Source organism: Oncorhynchus masou, chromosome 13, assembly GCF_036934945.1.
Source record: "Oncorhynchus masou masou isolate Uvic2021 chromosome 13, UVic_Omas_1.1, whole genome shotgun sequence".
In the NCBI taxonomy this organism is placed as follows: domain Eukaryota; kingdom Metazoa; phylum Chordata; class Actinopteri; order Salmoniformes; family Salmonidae; genus Oncorhynchus; species Oncorhynchus masou.
In genome coordinates this window covers 48,968,614-48,989,224 of record NC_088224.1, presented here as the reverse complement: position 1 = coordinate 48,989,224, position 20,611 = coordinate 48,968,614, and the positions used below count along the sequence as shown (strand labels likewise).

Sequence of the window (20,611 nt, the reverse complement as noted above, 5' to 3'; positions counted from 1 at the left end):
TGCAGGATTAAGGAGGGAGGAGAAGGTGGTAAAGAGTTTCCTATGGTTAGAGGCAGAAGCTTAAAATGTAGAATGATAGAAAAGTAATTTTAGCAGTGGATACAGAGGAAGAGGAGTTAGAGAGGCGGGAGTGAAAGGATGAAAGGTCCTCTATTATTGTAAAGTGGAAACGTGGAAACGGCTCAGCCGGGAAGTTGTAGGCCACACAAGCTCACAGAACGGGACTGCTGAGTGCTGATGCACGTAACACATGAAAAGCACCTGTCCTCGGTTGCAACACTCACTACCCAGTTCTAAACTGTCTCTAGAAGCAGCGTCAGCAGAAGAACTGTTCATCGGGAGCTTCATGAAAAGGGTCTCCATGGCCAAGCAGACACAGACCAGGCTAAGATCACAATGCACAATGCCAAGCGTTGGATAGAGTTGTGTAAAGCTCGCTGACATTGGACTCTGGAGCAAAGGAAACACGTTCTCTGGAGTGATGAATCACGCTTCACCATCTGGCAATCCGACAGACTAATCTGGGTTTGGCAGATGCCAGGAGAACGCTACCTGCCCCAATGCATAGTACCAACTGTAAAGTTTGGAGGAGGAGGAATAATAGTCCGGGGCAGTTTTTCATGGTTCGGGCTAAGCCCCTTAGTTCCAGTGAAGGGACATCTTAATGCTACAGCATACAATGACATTCAAGACAATTCTGCTGTGTCCAACTTTGTGGCAACAGTTTAGGGAAGGACCTTTCCTTTTTCAGCATGACCATGCCCCCGAGCACAAAGCAAAGTCCATACAGAAATGGTTTGTCGAGAACGGTGTGGAAGAACTTGACTGGCCTGCACAGAGCCCTGACCTCAACACCATCGAACAGGCCTAATCGCCCTACATCAGTGCCCAACCTCACTAATGCTCTTGTGGCTTAATGGAAGCAATTCCCCGCAGCAATGTTCCAACATCTAGTGGAAAGCTTTCCCAGAAGAGTGAAGGCTGTTATAGCAGCAAAGGGGGGGACCGACTCCATATTAATGCCCATGTTTTTGGAATGAGATGTTCGACGAGCAGCTGTTCTCATACTTTTGGCCATGCAGTGTAGTTGCCAAAGCAACAAAAGAGCAAAATGAGATATGAAAATAATTAGGTATGTTTTTGTAGAGCCTTCCTCTCTGATGTGAATGTGATGATCTGAAAAACAGCAACAATATTACAAATCTGTTCTAAAGCCTCTTCTTCCACCACAGGAACGACTGGACTTTGCCATGAAAGAGATCATCTTTGACCTTATGTGTGTTGGGAAACCAGCCAAAGCCTTTAGTCTTAACCCAGAGGTACATAATTGGCTTTGAATTCCATCATTCTTCAATATGAATTATTTACAGTTCTACAACCTTAACACCAAATAACACCAAATTCAGTATGTTAGCCCATGGTACATCTCTTAACTTAGGGATCGGTTAAGCGATGGTTGAGTTATTGATAAACCAGGAAATCAGATTTTATGTGTCAATTTAAATACTTTTTAAATCCACTCCACAATTAACTGTCAACTTCAAACATTGTGGGGTCATTAAAGACATTGCCATGATGAATATCTTAAAAAATAAAGAAGCTATTAACAATTAACATTTTCTACTCTGCTAATGCTTAAAATAATCATAAAAAGTCACATTCACTCCATATGTTCACTTTGCGCTAATCACAATAATCCCTAAAGAGTGAGAAAATAAGGTTGATGCATTCAAATATGGTCACACTATACCAGTAAATGCATATTAGCACATACTCTAACATTCCAAAATATGTAAGAAAAATACTTCAAAAATCTTCTTCTCATGAACCATGAGTCCAAATGAGACCAATTTGGAATGTAGGCCCATGATACATATCTTAACCTAGTTTGAGAAAAGCAAAATGATTGGTCAAAAGATGGCTGCGTTATTGACTTTACCTGTCCATTTAAACCACGGTAAATCCACTCTACAGAGGCCAATCAACCTGAAGCTTGTCATTGCTATCATGGACGTCCCTAAGATGAACCACACTGAATTTGTTATTGATATCACAAAAAAAACAAGTTAACTATTAACAAAGCATTCTTGGTATATTAACGCTAATGCTCAAAATCATCTGCAATCATCTTCTCCTCATGAACCATATGTCAGATTGTCTCCATATTTTAGTATATAGACACAATGAATTAGCCTCTAATGAATTTGAGAATGATTAGTTACTGCATTAAAATTTGACCACGCTACAGCACACATATCACACCAGGGCTACAAGAACTGAACCGATGGACATGGGGCCATGGAAATTGGTATGTAATTCTTATGTACACTGAGTATACAAAACATTAAGAATACCTGCTCTTTCCATGACATTGACTGGCCAGGTGAATCCAGTTGAAAGCTGGGATCTCTTATTGATGTCACTTGTTAAATCCACTTCATTCAGTGAAGATGAAGGGAGGAGACATGTTAACGAAGGATTTTTAAAGCCTTGAGACAATTGAGACATGGATTGTGTACTTGTGTCATTCAGAGGGTGAACTGACAAGAACAAATATTTAAGTGCCTTTGAACGGGGTATGGTAGTAGGTGCCAGGCACACTGGTTTGTGTCAAGAACTACAACGCTGCTGGTTTTGTCATGCTCAACAGTTTCTCGTGTGTATCAAGAATGGTCCACCACCCAAAGGACATGTCACTGTCAAGTGCAACCTTAGATGGCTGCACCAGATCAGTTGGAGGCACTATATATGTCATTGGCACCAGTGGCATAGGTTACTAGAGCCACCAGTGGCATAGGTTACTAGATCACTATTGATCAAGTGTACATTGTCTCGTGCAAATTAGAGTTAGATTTAAATAATGCAGACGAACAATGTGAAATATCATAAAAATAAGACTAAAAAGGGTTCAAAAATCTTAAAATAAACAATTAGTCAAATAAACCCAGAATTTGTATATAACTCAATACATGAACACTATAAAAGCCTTGCCCCATTGGATCCCCTTTGTGCCAATGACACATCTTTTGGACGTCAACATTCTGACAGTCTAATAAATATATTTCATGTATGCTATCGGAAAAATAATAAGTTAGTTGTGCTTTTGAAGGTCTTGGAACCCCCCCCCCCCCAAAAAATGTTTTTAATTTATTTTGACTCTAGGGTACATATCAGAATTATCTGTATAAATGACTTTAAAAAATGATTATCTGATACATTTTAAACTTTGTTTGACAACTGGTTCTGAAAAGTCATGAAACTACCTATCAAAGTATATATAATATAACCAACTTTGAAAGCGCCAGCTACAACTGTTCTAAAGAAATTGTGCCATTGACATTAGAATGTTGGAAGCTTACCCATAAAATGCCATGTAATGGAGCAGCTATGTGTTTGGATTGCAACTTTGCTGATAGAGAGACCAGAAAAATGAGGGTTCCGAGAGCGAGACCAGAAAAATGCGAGTCCAATTCAAGACCATGATTTTAAATTTCTCAAATCACCACCATAAGAGTTCAAAATGTCCAGTATTTCTGTGTTCATATTTCAGAATAACATATGCATCCTGTAGACATTCAGAATGTTGAAAAAATGCGTGCTGAGGGCAAATAGAGTGCGACTCTACAAATGATCACTAACCCAAACAGTTCTATAATAGATCAAAAGTAGATGGCAGTGGCTGCGAATATGTGAGCAAAACATTTTAGCAGCCCCCCTCTTGACAGCAGAAAGAAGTTTTAGCAATTATATATCTAATGTCATGCAATTCTACACATTTTGCCATAGGGTAGCGATATCTGAGTGAGAGTGACTAACAAAATCAATAGGGGCCCCACAATCGGTAATTCCACCATGATTACTACAAGTTTAGATAGCTGGCCACTAGACTAACTTACCAATCTAAAAAATGTTGACATGGGCTGATTGAGTAACTGTCAGGGACGAACATAACAAGAAAAAAACTGCTGATGGTGGCGAACTCTCAACAGTAAGTTGAGACCCTGACTGCGCCCCCCCAAAAAAAAAAAGACTACCTGCCGCCCTAGTAAACAGATCAGCCTGCTATGGCCCCATAGTAAGAATAGATCTTAATTTAGAGTAACGACATGTAATGGTTTTCTGCTCTCATCAGCAGGTAAAATCATTCCTATGGAATTTTACATGGTAATGTACACAGCAAGTTTCTCGTCCTGTTTTATGAAAGCTATTAATATGATAACATTGTATATCATTTTAATCCGTTCACATCCATGACTATTCACTTGTACATATCCATTTTGACATGTTTGAAGATGAAATACTGCAATTATTGATCTTCAGAAATCAGGGATTCAGACAGCTTCTTACCCCAATTCTGTGAGTAATTTAACAACTTGATATATCTGGCACACCTGGCTCATGTGATTGTGTATCTACATCATTCAGACAGTTTTTGCGGAATTCTACAATTATATTTCATACAGGTATGGTCATGTAAAATTGTCCAATAAGACCCCACTGAGTTGTTTGACATCCATATTGGAAAACGGTATCTGTGGGGTTACTGTGCCCTGTATCTACATTTTTTTTAAACCCTGTTCTAGCTGTGAGTGTGCAATTTTGTGTCACCAAAGTTAAAATCCCAAAACATAGCTGCCTCATTACATGGGATTTTTATGGGCAAACTTCCAACATTCTAATGCCAATGGCACAATATGGGTCATTTTTTTAAACAATAGTTGTAGCTGGTGCTTTCAAAGTTGGTCATATTATATATAATTTGAAAGGTAGTTTCATGGCCTTTCATAACATCTGCTTCCAACTCACACTCTCACACTCTCAAACACGTGAACGCAGCTCACTCTCCAAATCCCAATAACCGGAAATTTGTTCACCCGTTCACACACCTGTAGGTCATTTATCAGTTTAGTTCTTTGCACCCCATCACTGTGAGGTATTGTTTGTTTTGTGACACACTTCTATTCAGAGCTCTGTTTTTCACGTAACTTAAATCCTCCCGTGTATGATAGTTTTGGCCTGCCTCACTAACGACGCCTTTTGCCTATTCCCTGCCTGTACTTTAGCCTATTGGATTTTCGGTTATCATCCTATTGCCTGATCTCCCGGATGATGTTACTAGCTTTTTCCCTGCCTGTACTTTTGGCTTTTTGGACCCCCTGTGTATGACCTTCTGCCTGCCCCTAGACCCAGCTACCTGCCTCCTCCTGTGGCCCTTTCTTTACAAATAAACTCCTGCTGCCCCCTGCACTTGAAACCAGCTCTCTGTCTCCCATCGTGTTCATTACACACTTGTCAAAAAAAGTTTAAAATATATTAGTGTTTCCTTTTTAAAGTCATTTTTAAGGTCATTCTGATGTGTACCATAGAGGTCAAAGTTATGTTGACCTGAACATTCCTCCCAGAAATATGTCTGATGGATAGCTGTGAATCTAAGCTTTCCAATTATACATGTTTAAAGGGTATAACTTGTATATTGTTGTTTGTCATTGGGTAAAATCCTTATGGGAAGAATGTAAGGGATGGTGGGGTGACAGAAAGAGCGATAATACACAGATAGCTACTATTTTTGCAATGCTATCACACATTTTCCAACTTTAGGGACATAGACCTTCAAGAAAATCACTATAAGACACCATCGGCTCAAGTGAGCTCGAGCTGCCCCACCGACTTCCCTGGCTCATGGATTACTATATGTAATGACAAAAAAACCCAGAAAAAACACATAATTCTAAGTGTCAAATACATTATATTGGTGGAGTGCTTTTGTTACAACTATAAAACATAAAGCATGTGAGTTGGAACACATTAACAGCTTATTTTTTATAATGACTAAAAAAATAAAAATACCCAAACCACCAAAACACACGGTCAGCAAGACGCTCTGTGAAATGAAGACAATTTCAGTTGCCTAAACATCAGTATAAGCACCAAGTGTGCTTGTGAATAGTGTGAATAAATCTGCACAAAAGCAATAATGGGATTATTATGAATATGTAGCAGTCAAAAATAGTCCATTTTTGTCAGTTATTGGACACATTATTTGGTCATACCATGGATCATTTAGCTATTTGATTTTTAATTTACGGACCCCAATTTATAGAAGAGGTCCCCCTATTTTATAAATTGTTTTATTTGATAAAATATTGAATTTAGCCTTTACTACTACAGCCCATAGAACTGCATTGAATAAGCCATTCATATATGGCAAAAAAAAAGACAGTCAAGAGGTTTTCAAGTGTGTGCTATATTTAGAAGAGATAAGAAAGCTCAGGAAATATTTTTCTAATTTCTATTCATATTTAACCCCTTATTTTTGTTGGCACAAAACTACCTCCGTTAGTTTGTATGGGTTACCTTCAGACGAGTCCCGGGACACTTGTGGGGGACGTAGAGCAAAACAGAGAACAATAATATGTTTTGAGAGTCTCATCTTTCCATAGAGTGGCTACAGCCGTTTTTGTGAAAAGACTGTCTTATGGTCTGACAAACATCACTGTAGCTCGTCCACCTTCCACTGCAGATGCGGAAGGCCGACATATGTGGATGTGGTGGATTGAGACGCAGCCCAATCTTAAACTGACTGATTTAGATGGGGATTTGACAAAAAATGTAACAAAAAATTACCTCAACAAAATCTCAGCATTATCAAACCAGGTACCAAAACAACAGGTTCGTCAATAGACTCTTAAGGATTTTTAAGAATGACTACATACTGTATTAAAAGGACCAACATACAGGACTAGATTACACGTCACTTGGGTCATCCTTGTGGTATTGAGAGACAAATATGCTAATGCTTTCACTGATTGCCCTTTAAGCAAGATAGTTCCTATAGATCGAGTGCTTTGTTATCCAACTGATCGTGTGTCCTGTGAATAGAGCCATGTTAATTTCTGCTTGCAGCTATATTTTCTAAATTGTAATGCCATTTTTTAAAGCAGAACTGCATAGAACACATTGAAGAATATAACAGATTCAGAATAACAATAAATGTGAAAATAATTTCCCGTAAAAGGACAATGTAATCAATCAATTACCAATCAAATCAGTCATAATATCATGACAATTAACATAACATTCCAGTGTGTGCCTTTGTCCAGAGAATGAATATAGGTCTGAGAGCATTCCTGGTGATAGCTGACAAGCTCCAGCAGAAGGATGGGGAGCCACCCATGCCCAACACGGGAGCCACGCTGCCTTCGGGCAACACACTCAGGGTAAAGAAGACTTACCTGAGCAAAACACTGACTGATGATGAAGCCAAGGTCATAGGTGGGTCACCAGGTGGACTACCTACTATTTCCGGTATGTTGTGGATGGCTGGATGGATGTGTGGGTGGGTGGAGGGATGGATGGATAATTGAGAGGATGGATGGCACAATTCACTACTGGAATTGTTGTGCTGGAATGAAAGGTTGTGTTGTTCACCATGCGCCTTCCCATGTAAGTATGTATGAATAGAATAGATCCTGAAACTAAATGATGTGTTCTTCCCCTGTGCTGTAGGTATGTCCCTGTACTACTCCCAGGTGAGGAAGGCCATAGACAATAGCCTGAGACACCTGGACAAGGAGGTGGGCCGATGCTTGATGATGACCAACGTCCAGATGCTCAACAAAGAGCCTGAAGACATGATCACGTACGTGTGCTACTCGGCTGATGTAAAAAGGGCTTTATAAATACATTTGATTGATTGATTTTCCTCTACGCAGTTAGGGTAGTACATTTCTAGAAACTTTCCTAAACTTCCCAGTTCTCCAGAGTCCTACAACTGGTAATCCTCCAAGTTTCAACTTGGATTGGCCAGGAAAAACGTTTCCTGGTTAGGTCATGTGGTCAGGAAAAAATACAACTAAAGGCCCTATACTTGATGTACCATGATTTGGCAGTTGTCAAAAATATATGTATTTTTTTGCATGTCATTTTTGGGGGACATTTTACATTGCATATGTAATGACAAACTGAAAGGCAGGCAGTTCTGCTGTTGACCTGATCTTGATGTTGTCTCACCTTGTCTTGTCAGAGGAGAGAGGAAGCCGAAGATCGACATGTTCAGGACGTGTGTGGCGGCCATCCCTCGCATCCTGCCAGACGGCATGTCCAAGCCCGAACTCATAGACCTGCTATCTCGGTGTGTACATATCTGGCTGTGTGTGCGTGTGTATATGCAGGAAACCCATTGTAATGAATGGGCCAACCCTTCAGGTTTCCCAAAATCTCTAACACGATCCTGCAGAGGCCCGCTGCTGCCTACTTGACCAGTTCATTCAGATAAGTAGGTGTAATGTCTCATGCTGAGCCCACTTTAGACCAGGAACCATTCCTATCTTACCTGACTGGAAAAATTCCAATAAACCTCATTACAATCTGGCAGCCTGATTTCATTGAAAACGTTTCTTCAACAATGTGTGTTTTAAGGAGGAAATTATTTAAAGTTAGAATCCTTAATTGAAACAGTAACAGTGTTCACCCACCCAACGTGTGTTGGTAAAAAGCTCAGGGATGGGCCTGGAGAAAGGTAACCCATTTCAAATTCATTGACAGAGTTATGGATGCAAGGACTGACCATCCATTATAATGAAAATCAGAGTTTTAACCGTGTTTTGAGGCTAAATAGTGTTAGTTTATTGTTTACAAATATCAAAATTAACAAGCTTGTATTTTGGGTTTTGATGGGGTATGACATTTGAACTAAGCTCATGAGGTATTTATAGGTTATGTTCTTCAAGAATCAATGGGCATATGTCATTTATTTATACAGTACCAGTCAAACATTTGGACACACCTACTCTTTCCAGGGTTTTTCTGTATTTTATTCTTTTCTACGTTGTAGAATAATAGTGAAGACATCAAAACTATGAAATAACACACATGGAATCATATTCTAACCAAAAAACTGTTCAACATATACAGTGCCTTGCGAAAGTATTCGGCCCCCTTGAACTTTGCGACCTTTTGCCACATTTCAGGCTTCAAACATAAAGATATAAAACTGTATTTTTTTGTGAAGAATCAACAACAAGTGGGACACAATCATGAAGTGGAATGACATTAATTGGATATTTCAAACTTTTTTAACAAATCAAAAACTGGAAATTTGGGCGTGCAGAATTATTCAGCCCCCTTAAATTAATACTTTGTAGCGCCACCTTTTGCTGCGATTACAGCTGTAAGTCGCTTGGGGTATGTCTCTATCAGTTTTGCACGTCGAGAGACTGAAATTTTTTCCCATTCCTCCTTGCAAAACAGCTCGAGCTCAGTGAGGTTGGATGGAGAGCATTTGTGAACAGCAGTTTTCAGTTCTTTCCACAGATTCTCGATTGGATTCAGGTCTGGACTTTGACTTGGCCATTCTAACACCTGGATATGTTTATTTTTGAACCATTCCATTGTAGATTTTGCTTTCTGTTTTGGATCATTGTCTTGTTGGAAGACAAATCTCCGTCCCAGTCTCAGGTCTTTTGCAGACTCCATCAGGTTTTCTTCCAGAATGGTCCTGTATTTGGCTCCATCCATCTTCCCATCAATTTTAACCATCTTCCCTGTCCCTGCTGAAGAAAAGCAGGCCCAAACCATGATGCTGCCACCACCATGTTTGACAGTGGGGATGGTGTGGTCAGGGTGATGGGCTGTGTTGCTTTTACGCCAAACATAAAGTTTTGCATTGTTGCCAAAAAGTTCAATTTTGGTTTCATCTGACCAGAGCACCTTCTTCCACATGTTTGGTGTGTCTCCCAGGTGGCTTGTGGCAAACTTTAAACAACACTTTTTATGGATCTCTTTAAGAAATGGCTTTCTTCTTGCCACTCTTCCATAAAGGCCAGATTTGTGCAATATACAACTGATTGTTGTCCTATGGACAGAGTCTCCCACCTCAGCTGTAGATCTCTGCAGTTCATCCAGAGTGATCATATGCCTCTTGGCTGCATCTCTGATCAGTCTTCTCCTTGTATGAGCTGAAAGTTTAGAGGGACGGCCAGGTCTTGGTAGATTTGCAGTGATCTGATACTCCTTCCATTTCAATATTATCGCTTGCACAGTGCTTCTTGGGATGTTTAAAGCTTGGGAAAGCTTTTGGTATCCAAATCCGGCTTTAAACTTCTTCACAACAGTATCTCGGACCTGCCTGGTGTGTTCCTTGTTCTTCATGATGCTCTCTGCGCTTTTAACGGACCTCTGAGACTATCACAGTGCAGGTGCATTTATACGGAGACTTGATTACACACAGGTGGATTGTATTTATCATCATTAGTCATTTAGGTCAACATTGGATCATTCAGAGATCCTCACTGAACTTCTGGAGAGAGTTTGCTGCACTGAAAGTAAAGGGGCTGAATAATTTTGCACGCCCAATTTTTCAGTTTTTGATTTGTTAAAAAAGTTTGAAATATCCAATAAATGTCGTTCCACTTCATGATTGTGTCCCACTTGTTGTTGATTCTTCACAAAAAAATACAGTTTTATATCTTTATGTTTGAAGCCTGAAATGTGGCAAAAGGTCGCAAAGTTCAAGGGGGCCGAATACTTTCGCAAGGCACTGTATTTGAGATTCTTCAAAGTAGCCACCCTTTACCTTGACAACAGCTTTGCATACTCTTGGCATTCTCTCAACCAGCTTCATGAGTTAGTCACATGGAATGCATTTCAATTAACAGGTGTGCCTTGTGAAAAGTTCATTTGTATAATTTATTTCCCTCTTAATGCTTTTGAGCTAATCAGTTGTGACAAGTAGTGGTGGTATATAGAAGAAAGCTCTATCAAGATGGTGTAACGGCTGTCGTATGTGGAAGAAGGTGAGGACCAAGGTGCAGCGTGGTACATGTTCATCCTTTTATTAATGGAACTGAACACTGGTTAACAAAACAACAAAGAGAACAACCGAAACAGTTCTGTCTGGTGCAGACACCCATATTGGGAAAACAGGCTGCCTAAGTATGGTTCTCAGTCAGAGACAACGATAACCAGCTGCCTCTGATTGGGAACCATACCAGGCCTAAACGCTACTGCTACTCTCTGTTCATCATATATGCATAGTCACTTTAACCATACCGACATGTACATACTACCTCAATTAACCTGACTAACAGGTGTCTGTATATAGCCTTGCTACTCTTATTTTCAAATGTATTTTTGCTATTGTTTTATTTCTTTACTTACCCACACACACACACACACACACACACACACACACACACACACACACACACACACACACACACACACACACACACACACACACACACACACACACACACGCACACACACCTTTTTTTCGCACTATTGGTTAAAGCCTGTAAGTAAGCATTTCACTGTAAGGTCAAAACCTGTTGTATTCGGCGCACGTGACATATAAACTTTGATTTGAAGACAAGGACAACAACCCGAGCCACTGCCTGTTCACCTCGCTATCATCCAAAAGGCGAGGTCAGTACAGGTGCATCAAAGATGGGACCGAGAGACTGAAAAACAGCTTCTATCTCAAGGCCATCAGACTGTTAAATAGCCATCACTAGCACCTTAGAGGCTGCTGCCCTATACACATTGACTTGAAATCACTGGCCACTTTAATAATGTTTACATATTTTGCATTACTCATCTCATATGTATATACTGTATTATATTATATTCTACTGTATTTTAGTCTGTCAGTCTGACATTGCTTGTCCAAATCTTTATATATTCTTAATTCCATTCCTTTACTTTAGATTTGTGTGTATCATGTGTTTTGTTGTAAAATTGTTAGATATTGCTTCGCTACACCCGCAATAACATCTGCTAAACATGTATGTGACCAATAAAATTTGATTTGATAAAAGATCAAGTCCATATTGTGGCAAGAACAGCTCAAATAAGCAAAGTGAAATAAACAACAGTCCATCATTACTTTAAGACGTGAAGGTCAGTCAATCCGGAAAATGTGCAGTCGCAAAAACCATCAAGCGCCATGATGAAACTGGATCTCATGAGGACCGCCACAGGAAAGGAAGACCCAGAGTTACCTCTGCTGTAGAGGATAAGTTCATTAGAGTTACCAGCCTCAGAAATTGCAGCCCAAATAAATGCTTCAGAGTTCACGTAACACATCTCAACATCAACTGTTCAGAAGAGAATGCGTGAATCAGGCCTTCATCGTCAAATTGCTGCAAAGAAACCACTACTAAAAGGTCACCAATAATAATAAGACAATTGCTTGGGCCAAGAAACATGAGCAATGGACATTAGACCGGTGGAAATCTGTCCTTTTGGTCTGGTGAGCCGTGTCTTTGTGAGATGCAGAGTAGGTGAACGGATGATCACCGCATGTGTGGTTCCCACCGTGAAGCATGGAGGAGGAGGTGTGATGGTGTAGGGTTGCTTTGCTGGTGACGTTTTCGGTGATTTATGTAGAATTCAAGGATCACTTAATCAGCATGGCTAACACAGCATTCTCCATCCTTGGTTTGCGCTTAGTGCCACTATAATTTGTTTTTCAACAGGACAATGACACAAAACACACCTCCAGGTTGTGTAAGGGCTATTTGACCAAGGACAGTGATGGAGTGCTGCATCAGATGACCTGGCCTTCACAATCACCCGACCTCAACCCAATTAGATGGTTTGTGATGAGTTGGACCATAGAGTGAAGGAAAAGGAGCCAACAAGTGCTCAACAAGTGCTCATGTGGGAACTTCAATACTGTTGGAAAATAATTCCTCATGAAGCTGGTTGAGCGAATGCCAAGAGTGTGCAAAGCTGTCATCAAGGCAAAGGGTGGCTACTCAAATATAAAATATATTTAGATTTGTTAAACACCTTTTTGGTTACTACATGATTCCATATGTGTTATTTCATAGTGTTGATGTCTTTACTATTATGTACTACAATGTAGAAAATAGTAAAAATAAAGAAAAATCCTTGAATGAGAAGTTTCCAAACTTTTGACTGGTACTGTGTGCCTAAAAATTGATATAGCAATTAAGGATTTCAACTTTAAGTAGAATTTAGTACATAAACGGTTGCCTCTTTAAAACGCACATCGTGTGTATTATTTTTCTCCCAGGTTGACGATTCACATGGACGACGAGCTACGCCTCATAGCCCAGAACTCCCTCCAGAGTTTACTGGTAGACCTCCCTGAGTGGCGTGATGACGTCCTGTTTGGCTTTACCAATTTCCTGTTGCGGGAGGTTCAGGACAGCCACCAGGTACAGATGGGTTAATGTATGGATATCTGGATGGAACTATCAATGGATTGATGGCTTGATGAGTTGATTTCTTGATTGATTTCTTGACTAATTGATTGACTAATTGATTGATTGCAGGCCCTACTGGACAACTCTCTCCGGCTGCTGCTCCAGCTGTTGACCCAGTGGAGACTGGCTCTGTCAGCCCCAGAGAAGGGCTGCGACACAGCAGAGGTACAGTAAATAGAGATAGGCTGTCTAGCATTTCCTTATTGCTCTTACAGTGGAGATATAGGCTGGGAGGTGTAATGAGTAGCTACATTAAGTGCCTGTATGTTTATGTAGTGCTGAGCGATTAGGTTTTTAAACAACTAATTGGTTCAATTATCTGAATTACATTTTGTTCCATTTTTTTTTCCTGAGAGCTCGATGTGTAGTTTCTGTAGAGATAAATCTGATCAAGCCTGAACTGTGCAATGTAGTAGGGAGTTGTAGTTTCCAACAGGTCAATATTCTACACAGTTTTGATCAGAAAATGTGTTAATTAACTACAATGACCATAATTCATTGTGCACCCGCTTAAACTTGTCCGGTCTGTGCAGAGCAGACACAGATGCCTCTTTCAAAAGAACTGGGAACTACGAGATCAAATCATGAGGTCAGTGATCAGAGCTTTAGAAAGAGGCCCGAGTTCCTGAGTTTGTATTTCGAGAAGGGATGACCGTTCAAATAGATTGTTCTCTGTCGGAGTACCCAGTTTTTTTTTTTGAAAGCACTGATGTCGAAAAGTGGAGCTTTCTGAGTTTCCAGTTCCAAGTTCCCAGTTGTTTTGAACCCGGCAAGAGACTGAGAGAACATAGAGAGGGAAAGAAAGCAGTTGCTTTGCAGGCTTGAAAATACATGATCTAAGTGATCGATAGTTGGTATTCAGTATGCCTTATTTACATTGAAGAACTACTTAAATTGTCATTTTGTCAGACAGCATAGGCAGCAGCTCCAGATGATGGCTTGGAATGAAATAAAATGAATCAAATGAAACAAATATTTTATTAAAGTAATGTGAATAAGTTATGGTTAACGTTTTGCATATGCTACACATTGAAACAGAAGGAATTGTGTTTTTGTAATTTGTTATAGGCTGTTTTTAAAGACACGTAAAATGTGCCTCCTTTGGCCAACAGTCCTCGTTTATTGATGGTGCTGGCTGCACCAAATGGGATCTGAATGCATATGGATGGATGTATGTTAGAATATTCACCTGAAAATCTGTCACCAATTGGATGGAAGCCTAGCAAAAGACACCCTAAAGACTCTTGCAAGTGTGCTAGTCCAGCACCCCAGAACATCTAAAGAATAAGCTACCAGCCAAACAAGCTTGTAAGAATTGTACGTGTAATCATGTAAAAAAAAAAAATAAGATAAAAAGGGACCACAATGGAATTAACTCCCAGACTTTATTGTGCAATCCCGGTATCTACGGTTACAGTTATTGTTATTAGTGGTCGTAAACATTATTTTGAGTTAATTGTATGAGGGGTAATGGGTGTTAGATTTATCTACAGTACAAGGGGAGGGCCATATGAAAATATTTTTCATGTTGGGGAGTCGGGGGGGGGGGTGCATTTTTGTTTATGACACTGGGTTGGACCTCCCACCCCCCTGAAACAGAATTCAGAAACCGTGATAATGTTTTTATCAATGAACTTAAACCAAACCGACCTAAAAAAAGCACTAATCGCTCAGCACTAATTTAAGGTAAGAGCATTGTTTCTGTTTCTTCAGAAAGGAATACAAATATGTGTCAATGGCCGTTCTAAGTTTGGCGCTGTTGTGAGTGCGCCTTGCTCTTCTATTGAGTTGTTGTTGTTTGAACCTGTGTCCGCTGTGTGTCGTTGCAGTTGGGCTCCAGCCAACGCGTGTCGGTGGAACACGGACCCCACTCCACAGTGCTGCACGCCATGGAGGGCCTGGCCTTGCTCCTGCTCTGCTCCTGTCAGCTCACAACACGCAAACTGGCCATGGCAATCCTCCGGGAGATACGATGCCTGTTCCTTGCCATTGGACAGGCTGAGGTAAGGGTGAGGGGGATTGTCAGAACTTGGGTTAAAATCGCCGGGCTGTTACTGTAAAATGCATTGTTCAAACGTGGCTGCGTAACCATAGGAACCGCCACATCACTTCCAACGTCCAAATTTTCTGGACATGTAACTTGTGCAGAGCGTGAGACACTCCCATTCATTTCATGAGAGGTATGCATTGCTCAGAGTAAAATGTCCATCTCTTTTTCTCCTTCAAGAATTCAATGCATGGCTCACGCACCAAGAGTGCTTGATAAAGTGGCCTGCGCTCTTGTCACGCTGCCAACAGGTTACAGGTCTAATGTAACAGCTAAAAACCTAAGTTTTTCTCGAAGCCCCAGTGTCGCTCCATAGTAAGGCCGATTAACTGGAAAGTTAACCAGTAAATCGTGGGCTGGTTACAGAGTATTGGACTAGAGTTGGTTGAACATGATGGATTCTGTGATACCTTACAGGATGATGACAAACCCATGATAGAGGTCATGGACCAACTGAGCCTGGCGGTTCTGGAAAGTTTTGTCCACGTAGCAGCGTCAGATATGGTGAGCGTTTCTTTCTGTTGCACTCGTGTGTGTGTGTGTGTGTGTGTGTGTGTGTGTGTGTGTGTGTGTGTGCGTGTGTGTGTGTGTGTGTGTGGGAACAGGAGACAGAGGGTGGGGGTGGAGAGGAGAGCAATTTGCTCCTCTAAGTAATCCACTTATTTTATGTACAATTTCTCATATTTCATAACTTTGTTATTACTCCAGACAGTGATTCAGGATGGGTATATAGCCCAGTCCGCTTAACATACAGTTCATTCGGAAAGTATTCAGACCCCTTGACTTTTTCAACATTTTGTTACGTTTCAGCCTTATTCGAAAATTGATTAAATTGTTTCTTTTCCTCATCAATCTACATACAATACAAAGCTAAAACAGTTAAAAAAAAGACATTTACATAAGTATTCAGACCCTTTACTCAGGTACTGACCATCAGGTACTTAGTTACCTCCCAGACCAAAGCCCTTCTCCACCAATTGCTCAGTTTGGCCAGCTCTAGGAAGAGTCTTGGTGGTTCTAAACTTCTTCCATTTAAGAATGATGGAGGCCACTGTGATCTTGGGGACCTTCAATGCTGAAGACATTTTTTGGTACCCTTCCCCAGATCTGTGCCTCGACACAATCCTGTCTTGGAGCTCAACTGACAATTCCTTCGACCTCATGGCTTGGTTTTTGCTCTGACATGCACTGTCAAGTGTGGGACCTTGTATAGACAGGTGTATGCCTTTCCAACTCATGTCCAAACAATTGAATTTCCCAAAGGTGGACTTCAAATCAAGCTGTAGAAACATCTCAAGGATGATCAATGGAAACAGGATGCACCTGAGCGCAATTTAGAGTCTCAGAGCAAAGATTCTGAATGGTTATGTAGGTTTCCGTTTCTGTTTTTTATTTTGTATACATTTGTACAAATTTCTGAAAACCTGTTTTTGCTTTGTCATTATGGGGTATTGTGTGTCGATTGATAAGGGGTGGGGGGGAACGATTTAATTCATTTTAGAATAGGTCTGTAACGTCACAGAATGTGGAAAAAGTCAAGGGGTCTGAATACTTTCCGAATGCACTTTACCGTCAAGTGATCTGGTTAGCTTCCATTAATCACGTTAGTGATTTGTATGCACAATCTGCCTCACTGATCATAGAATTGTGGATGGCAGTTTTAGCCTGGTTCTAGAACTGCAATTCCAATTGAACCTAAAAAAAATTGCATACATTTTTTATGATTTCTAAAATAAACCGTCTATAGACTTTAATTGCAATTGAAGATAATTGACTTCTAACCCCTGACCCTCCTGTCTCCCAATCCCCAACCCTCTTTTTAGGCCACTCTTCCGTTGGGCCACCAAGTGGACCTGCAATGGCTGCTTGAGTGGAACTCCATGCTGGTCAACAGCCACTATGATATCCGGAGCCCGTCCCACGTGTGGATCTTTGCCCAGTCGGTCAAGGACCCCTGGGTGCTCTGTCTCTACAGCCTGCTGCGCCAGGACCACCTGCCCAAACACTGCCCCACCGCCCTTAGCTACACCTGGTCCTACGTCTTCACACGCATGCAGCTGCTCATGCCCCTGGTGGACCCCACGTGAGTACTTCTAAGTTCTGTTCCTGATTGAATAGAATAGATCTTTATTGTCACCAACCCAAGCCAACCTGACACAACCCCATGTTGGATTTGATTTATTGTGCAGATTGAGTACAGCACAGCCCCAGAGGATAACACATCAGAGTATTGAACAAAATTTATTTTACAATGTTGATCTTGGTGTAAGAAAATAGATGGATAGATAATCCATAAAAATGAAATGGATAGCACTTTAAGGGGCGGTTTCCCGGATACAGAGTAGGCCTAGTCCTATGCCCTTATCCACAAAGCATCTCCGAAAAAGGTCCTAGGAGTCCTGTTAAAACTTGCTTTTAGACACAAAAGAAATCTCAGCTCACAGTAGGATGTGAAGACACTGCCCAGACAACTCTGAGCCAGGAGTAAAATAAACTTATGAATATTCTCAACTGGTAATCACAACAGATTGAGGTACTGCAAAGAAAATAGAGTGATGACTCTCATTGACATTGTTGCAAATGATGGGAAATAACCAATCGTGATGAGGCATCGGCAAATGTGAACTCTAGCACGCCTCAGACAACCACAGTGAATGTGACTGTACATCAAATCTTGCAATGGTAAAACTTTTGATTGAACTTAGCCCACTCTTAATTCTTGCCCAATATGTTGGAATGCATAACCCTTTTTTTTGGTACAAATTCAGATATTTTGAATAATGTTATTGGCATATTGCACTCATACAGTATGACTGTTGTTAAACACATACTTTTTTATAATATTACCGTTATTTCAACACATTTGAGCTGGATATATATTTCTGGATATCTGACATGTTATTAGATATAAGGAGTAGACCTGCTCCAGATACGCATTTCATATACGGAGCTAGGATATTCTCCGTAATGGGACAGTTTCTACATGCATCCAATCTGGACCTCAGAAATATCCCTTCTACCGTATGAGTCCAGGGAGATATCTGGGGTGAGATACATACAAGACACGCACCAGATGCGCATGCATCCGCTAACATATTTGTTGAGTATTTTTTGCAAATAAATTCATTAAAAATCCTACAATGTGATTTTCTGAATTTTTTCCCCCTCATTTTGTCTGTCATAGTTGTAGTGTACCTATGATGAAAATTACAGGCCTCTCTCATCTTTTTCAGTGGGAGAACATGCAGAATTGGTGGCTGACTAAATACTTTTCTGCCCAACTGCACATAGTAATTGCTATTAGCTAATTCATATTATAGTTTATGTCAGCCGTGTCAAGCCCTGACCTTAGAGAGCCTTTTATTCTCTATTTGGCTAGGTCAGGGTGTGACTTGGGTGGGCAAATCTATGTTTCTATTTCTTTGTTGGCCTAGTATGGTTCCCAATCAGAGGCAGCTGTTTATCGTTGTCTCTGATTGGGGATCATACTTAGGCAGCCCTTTTTCCCACCTTCAGTTGTGGGTTCTTGATTTTGTTAGTTGCTGTGTAGCCTGCAGAACTTTACATTCGTTTATCTTTTGGTGTTTTTTTGGTGTCCATCAAAATAAAAGATGTATGCTTACAACGCTGCACCTTGGTCTCATTCCAACAACGGACGTAACAGAAGATCCCACCACAAATTTACCAAGCAGGGTGGTCAGGAGAGGACACAACGGAAACCTGAGAGGCAGCCCCCAAAATGTTTTTGGGGGGGCAGGTGACGTGGGCGTCGGTGCTGAGGGGTGAGTCCGAGAAGGAATTCTTGGACCGTTTGAGCGAGGAGTGGTTGGCAGTGGAGAGGGACAAAAGAGATTGGAGGGGTTGGAGTCTAGAGCAAGACATTCGCTTTGAGGAGCGTGTGACCCTTCGGGCACCATGCTTTGCGGTTACACGTACTGTGTCTCTGGTATGCATCCACAGCCCGGTGCGCTCTGTGCCAGCTCCACGCACCAAGCTTCCAGTGATGATCCGTGGCCCGAAGCCTCCAGTGATGATCCGTGGCCCGGAGCCTGCGGTGACGATCCATGGCCCGGAGCCTCCGGAAACGATCGGTGGTTTAGTTCATCCGGCAGTGATCTACTGTCCGGAGTCCGCGACGACGATCTACGGTTTGGAGTCCGCGACAATGATCTAAGGTCCGGAGACCACGGCGACGCTCCCCGCACCAGAGGCGCCACCAATGTGGGGGGAGCCTCAAGAGGAGTGGGGTCTGCGTCCCGCACCAGAACCTCCACCGAGATGAGATGCCCACCTGGACTCTCCCCTATAGGTTCAGGTTTGCGGCCGGAGTCCGCACCTTTGGGAGGGGTACTGTCACGCCCTGAACTTAGAGCCTTTTTATTCTCTATTTGGTTAGGTCAGGGTGTGACTTGGGTGGGCAAATCTGTTTCTATTTCTTTGTTGGCCTAGTATGGTTCCCAATCAGAGGCAGCTGTTTATCGTTTACGTTCGTTTATCTTTTATTGTTTTTTTGGTGTTCATCAAAAGAAAGATGTATGCTTACCACGCTGCACCTTGGTCTTATTCCAACAACGGACGTAACAAGCCGAGAGTTAGAAAATATGTCCAATTGTGTTGCGTCAATCTTTCCTCAGTTAGCGCAAGGACAAATGTAGCCTACATTTTTCCAGTTAGGATGATGATGGTGTTATGCTATAGATGTTTTGGTGAATATCTGAACATTGCATCCAAAATACTGCTCACATTATGGACATAACTTTGTAAGGACTGTGTTTGTGTAAATAGTCTCTGAAAAAAAGTGTGGCCGGCTCAAATGCTGATTGTTGCGTCATTCAAATCTGTCCGTTCCAAATAAGCGTTATAAATGAGCGTTCTAATCACACGGTTATGATCGTATGGTTCAGGGAGCACTGTAGAACGATCACACCCGTGTGATGGTACGTGTGAAAGGGTTAATCTAGAAACATACACCATTGCCCTTCTTCTTCAGTTTTTTATTCTTGTCTGCGCAATGTACTGAGAACTCAGCTGGTTGAATGGACGGGGACAGTATATCCAGAGAGAGCCATGATTCCGTGAAACAGTATGTTACAGTTCCTGATGTCTCTCTGGAAGGAGATCCTCGCCCTGAGCACGCCTGCTTTATTGTCCAGAGACTGAACATTAACGAGTAATGTACTCGGAAGCGGTGGATGGTGTGCCCGCCTCCTGAGTCAAACTAGAAGTCCACCCCGAATACCTCTTCTCCGCCAGCGGAATTTTGGAGCAGCCTCTGGGATAAGTTAAATTGCCCTGGGGGGGATGAGGAAAAAGGATCCAATTCAGGAAAGTC

General features: G+C 41.4%; 1 protein-coding gene across 4 annotated transcripts in view; it reads left to right on the top strand.

Moving 5' to 3' along the window:
• Positions 1-20,611, top strand: part of LOC135552472 (protein furry homolog) — a 250,025-nt gene that overhangs the window by 88,954 nt on the left and 140,460 nt on the right. For all 4 annotated transcript variants that reach the window (XM_064984132.1, XM_064984129.1, XM_064984130.1 and 1 more), the window contains exons 14-22: positions 1,233-1,319; positions 7,101-7,272; positions 7,507-7,639; positions 8,024-8,131; positions 13,040-13,184; positions 13,302-13,397; positions 15,062-15,235; positions 15,697-15,783; positions 17,103-17,362. In XM_064984132.1, coding sequence (XP_064840204.1) covers positions 1,233-1,319; positions 7,101-7,272; positions 7,507-7,639; positions 8,024-8,131; positions 13,040-13,184; positions 13,302-13,397; positions 15,062-15,235; positions 15,697-15,783; positions 17,103-17,362 — 1,262 coding nt within the window. The remainder of the gene's footprint in view (positions 1-1,232; positions 1,320-7,100; positions 7,273-7,506; positions 7,640-8,023; positions 8,132-13,039; positions 13,185-13,301; positions 13,398-15,061; positions 15,236-15,696; positions 15,784-17,102; positions 17,363-20,611) is intronic.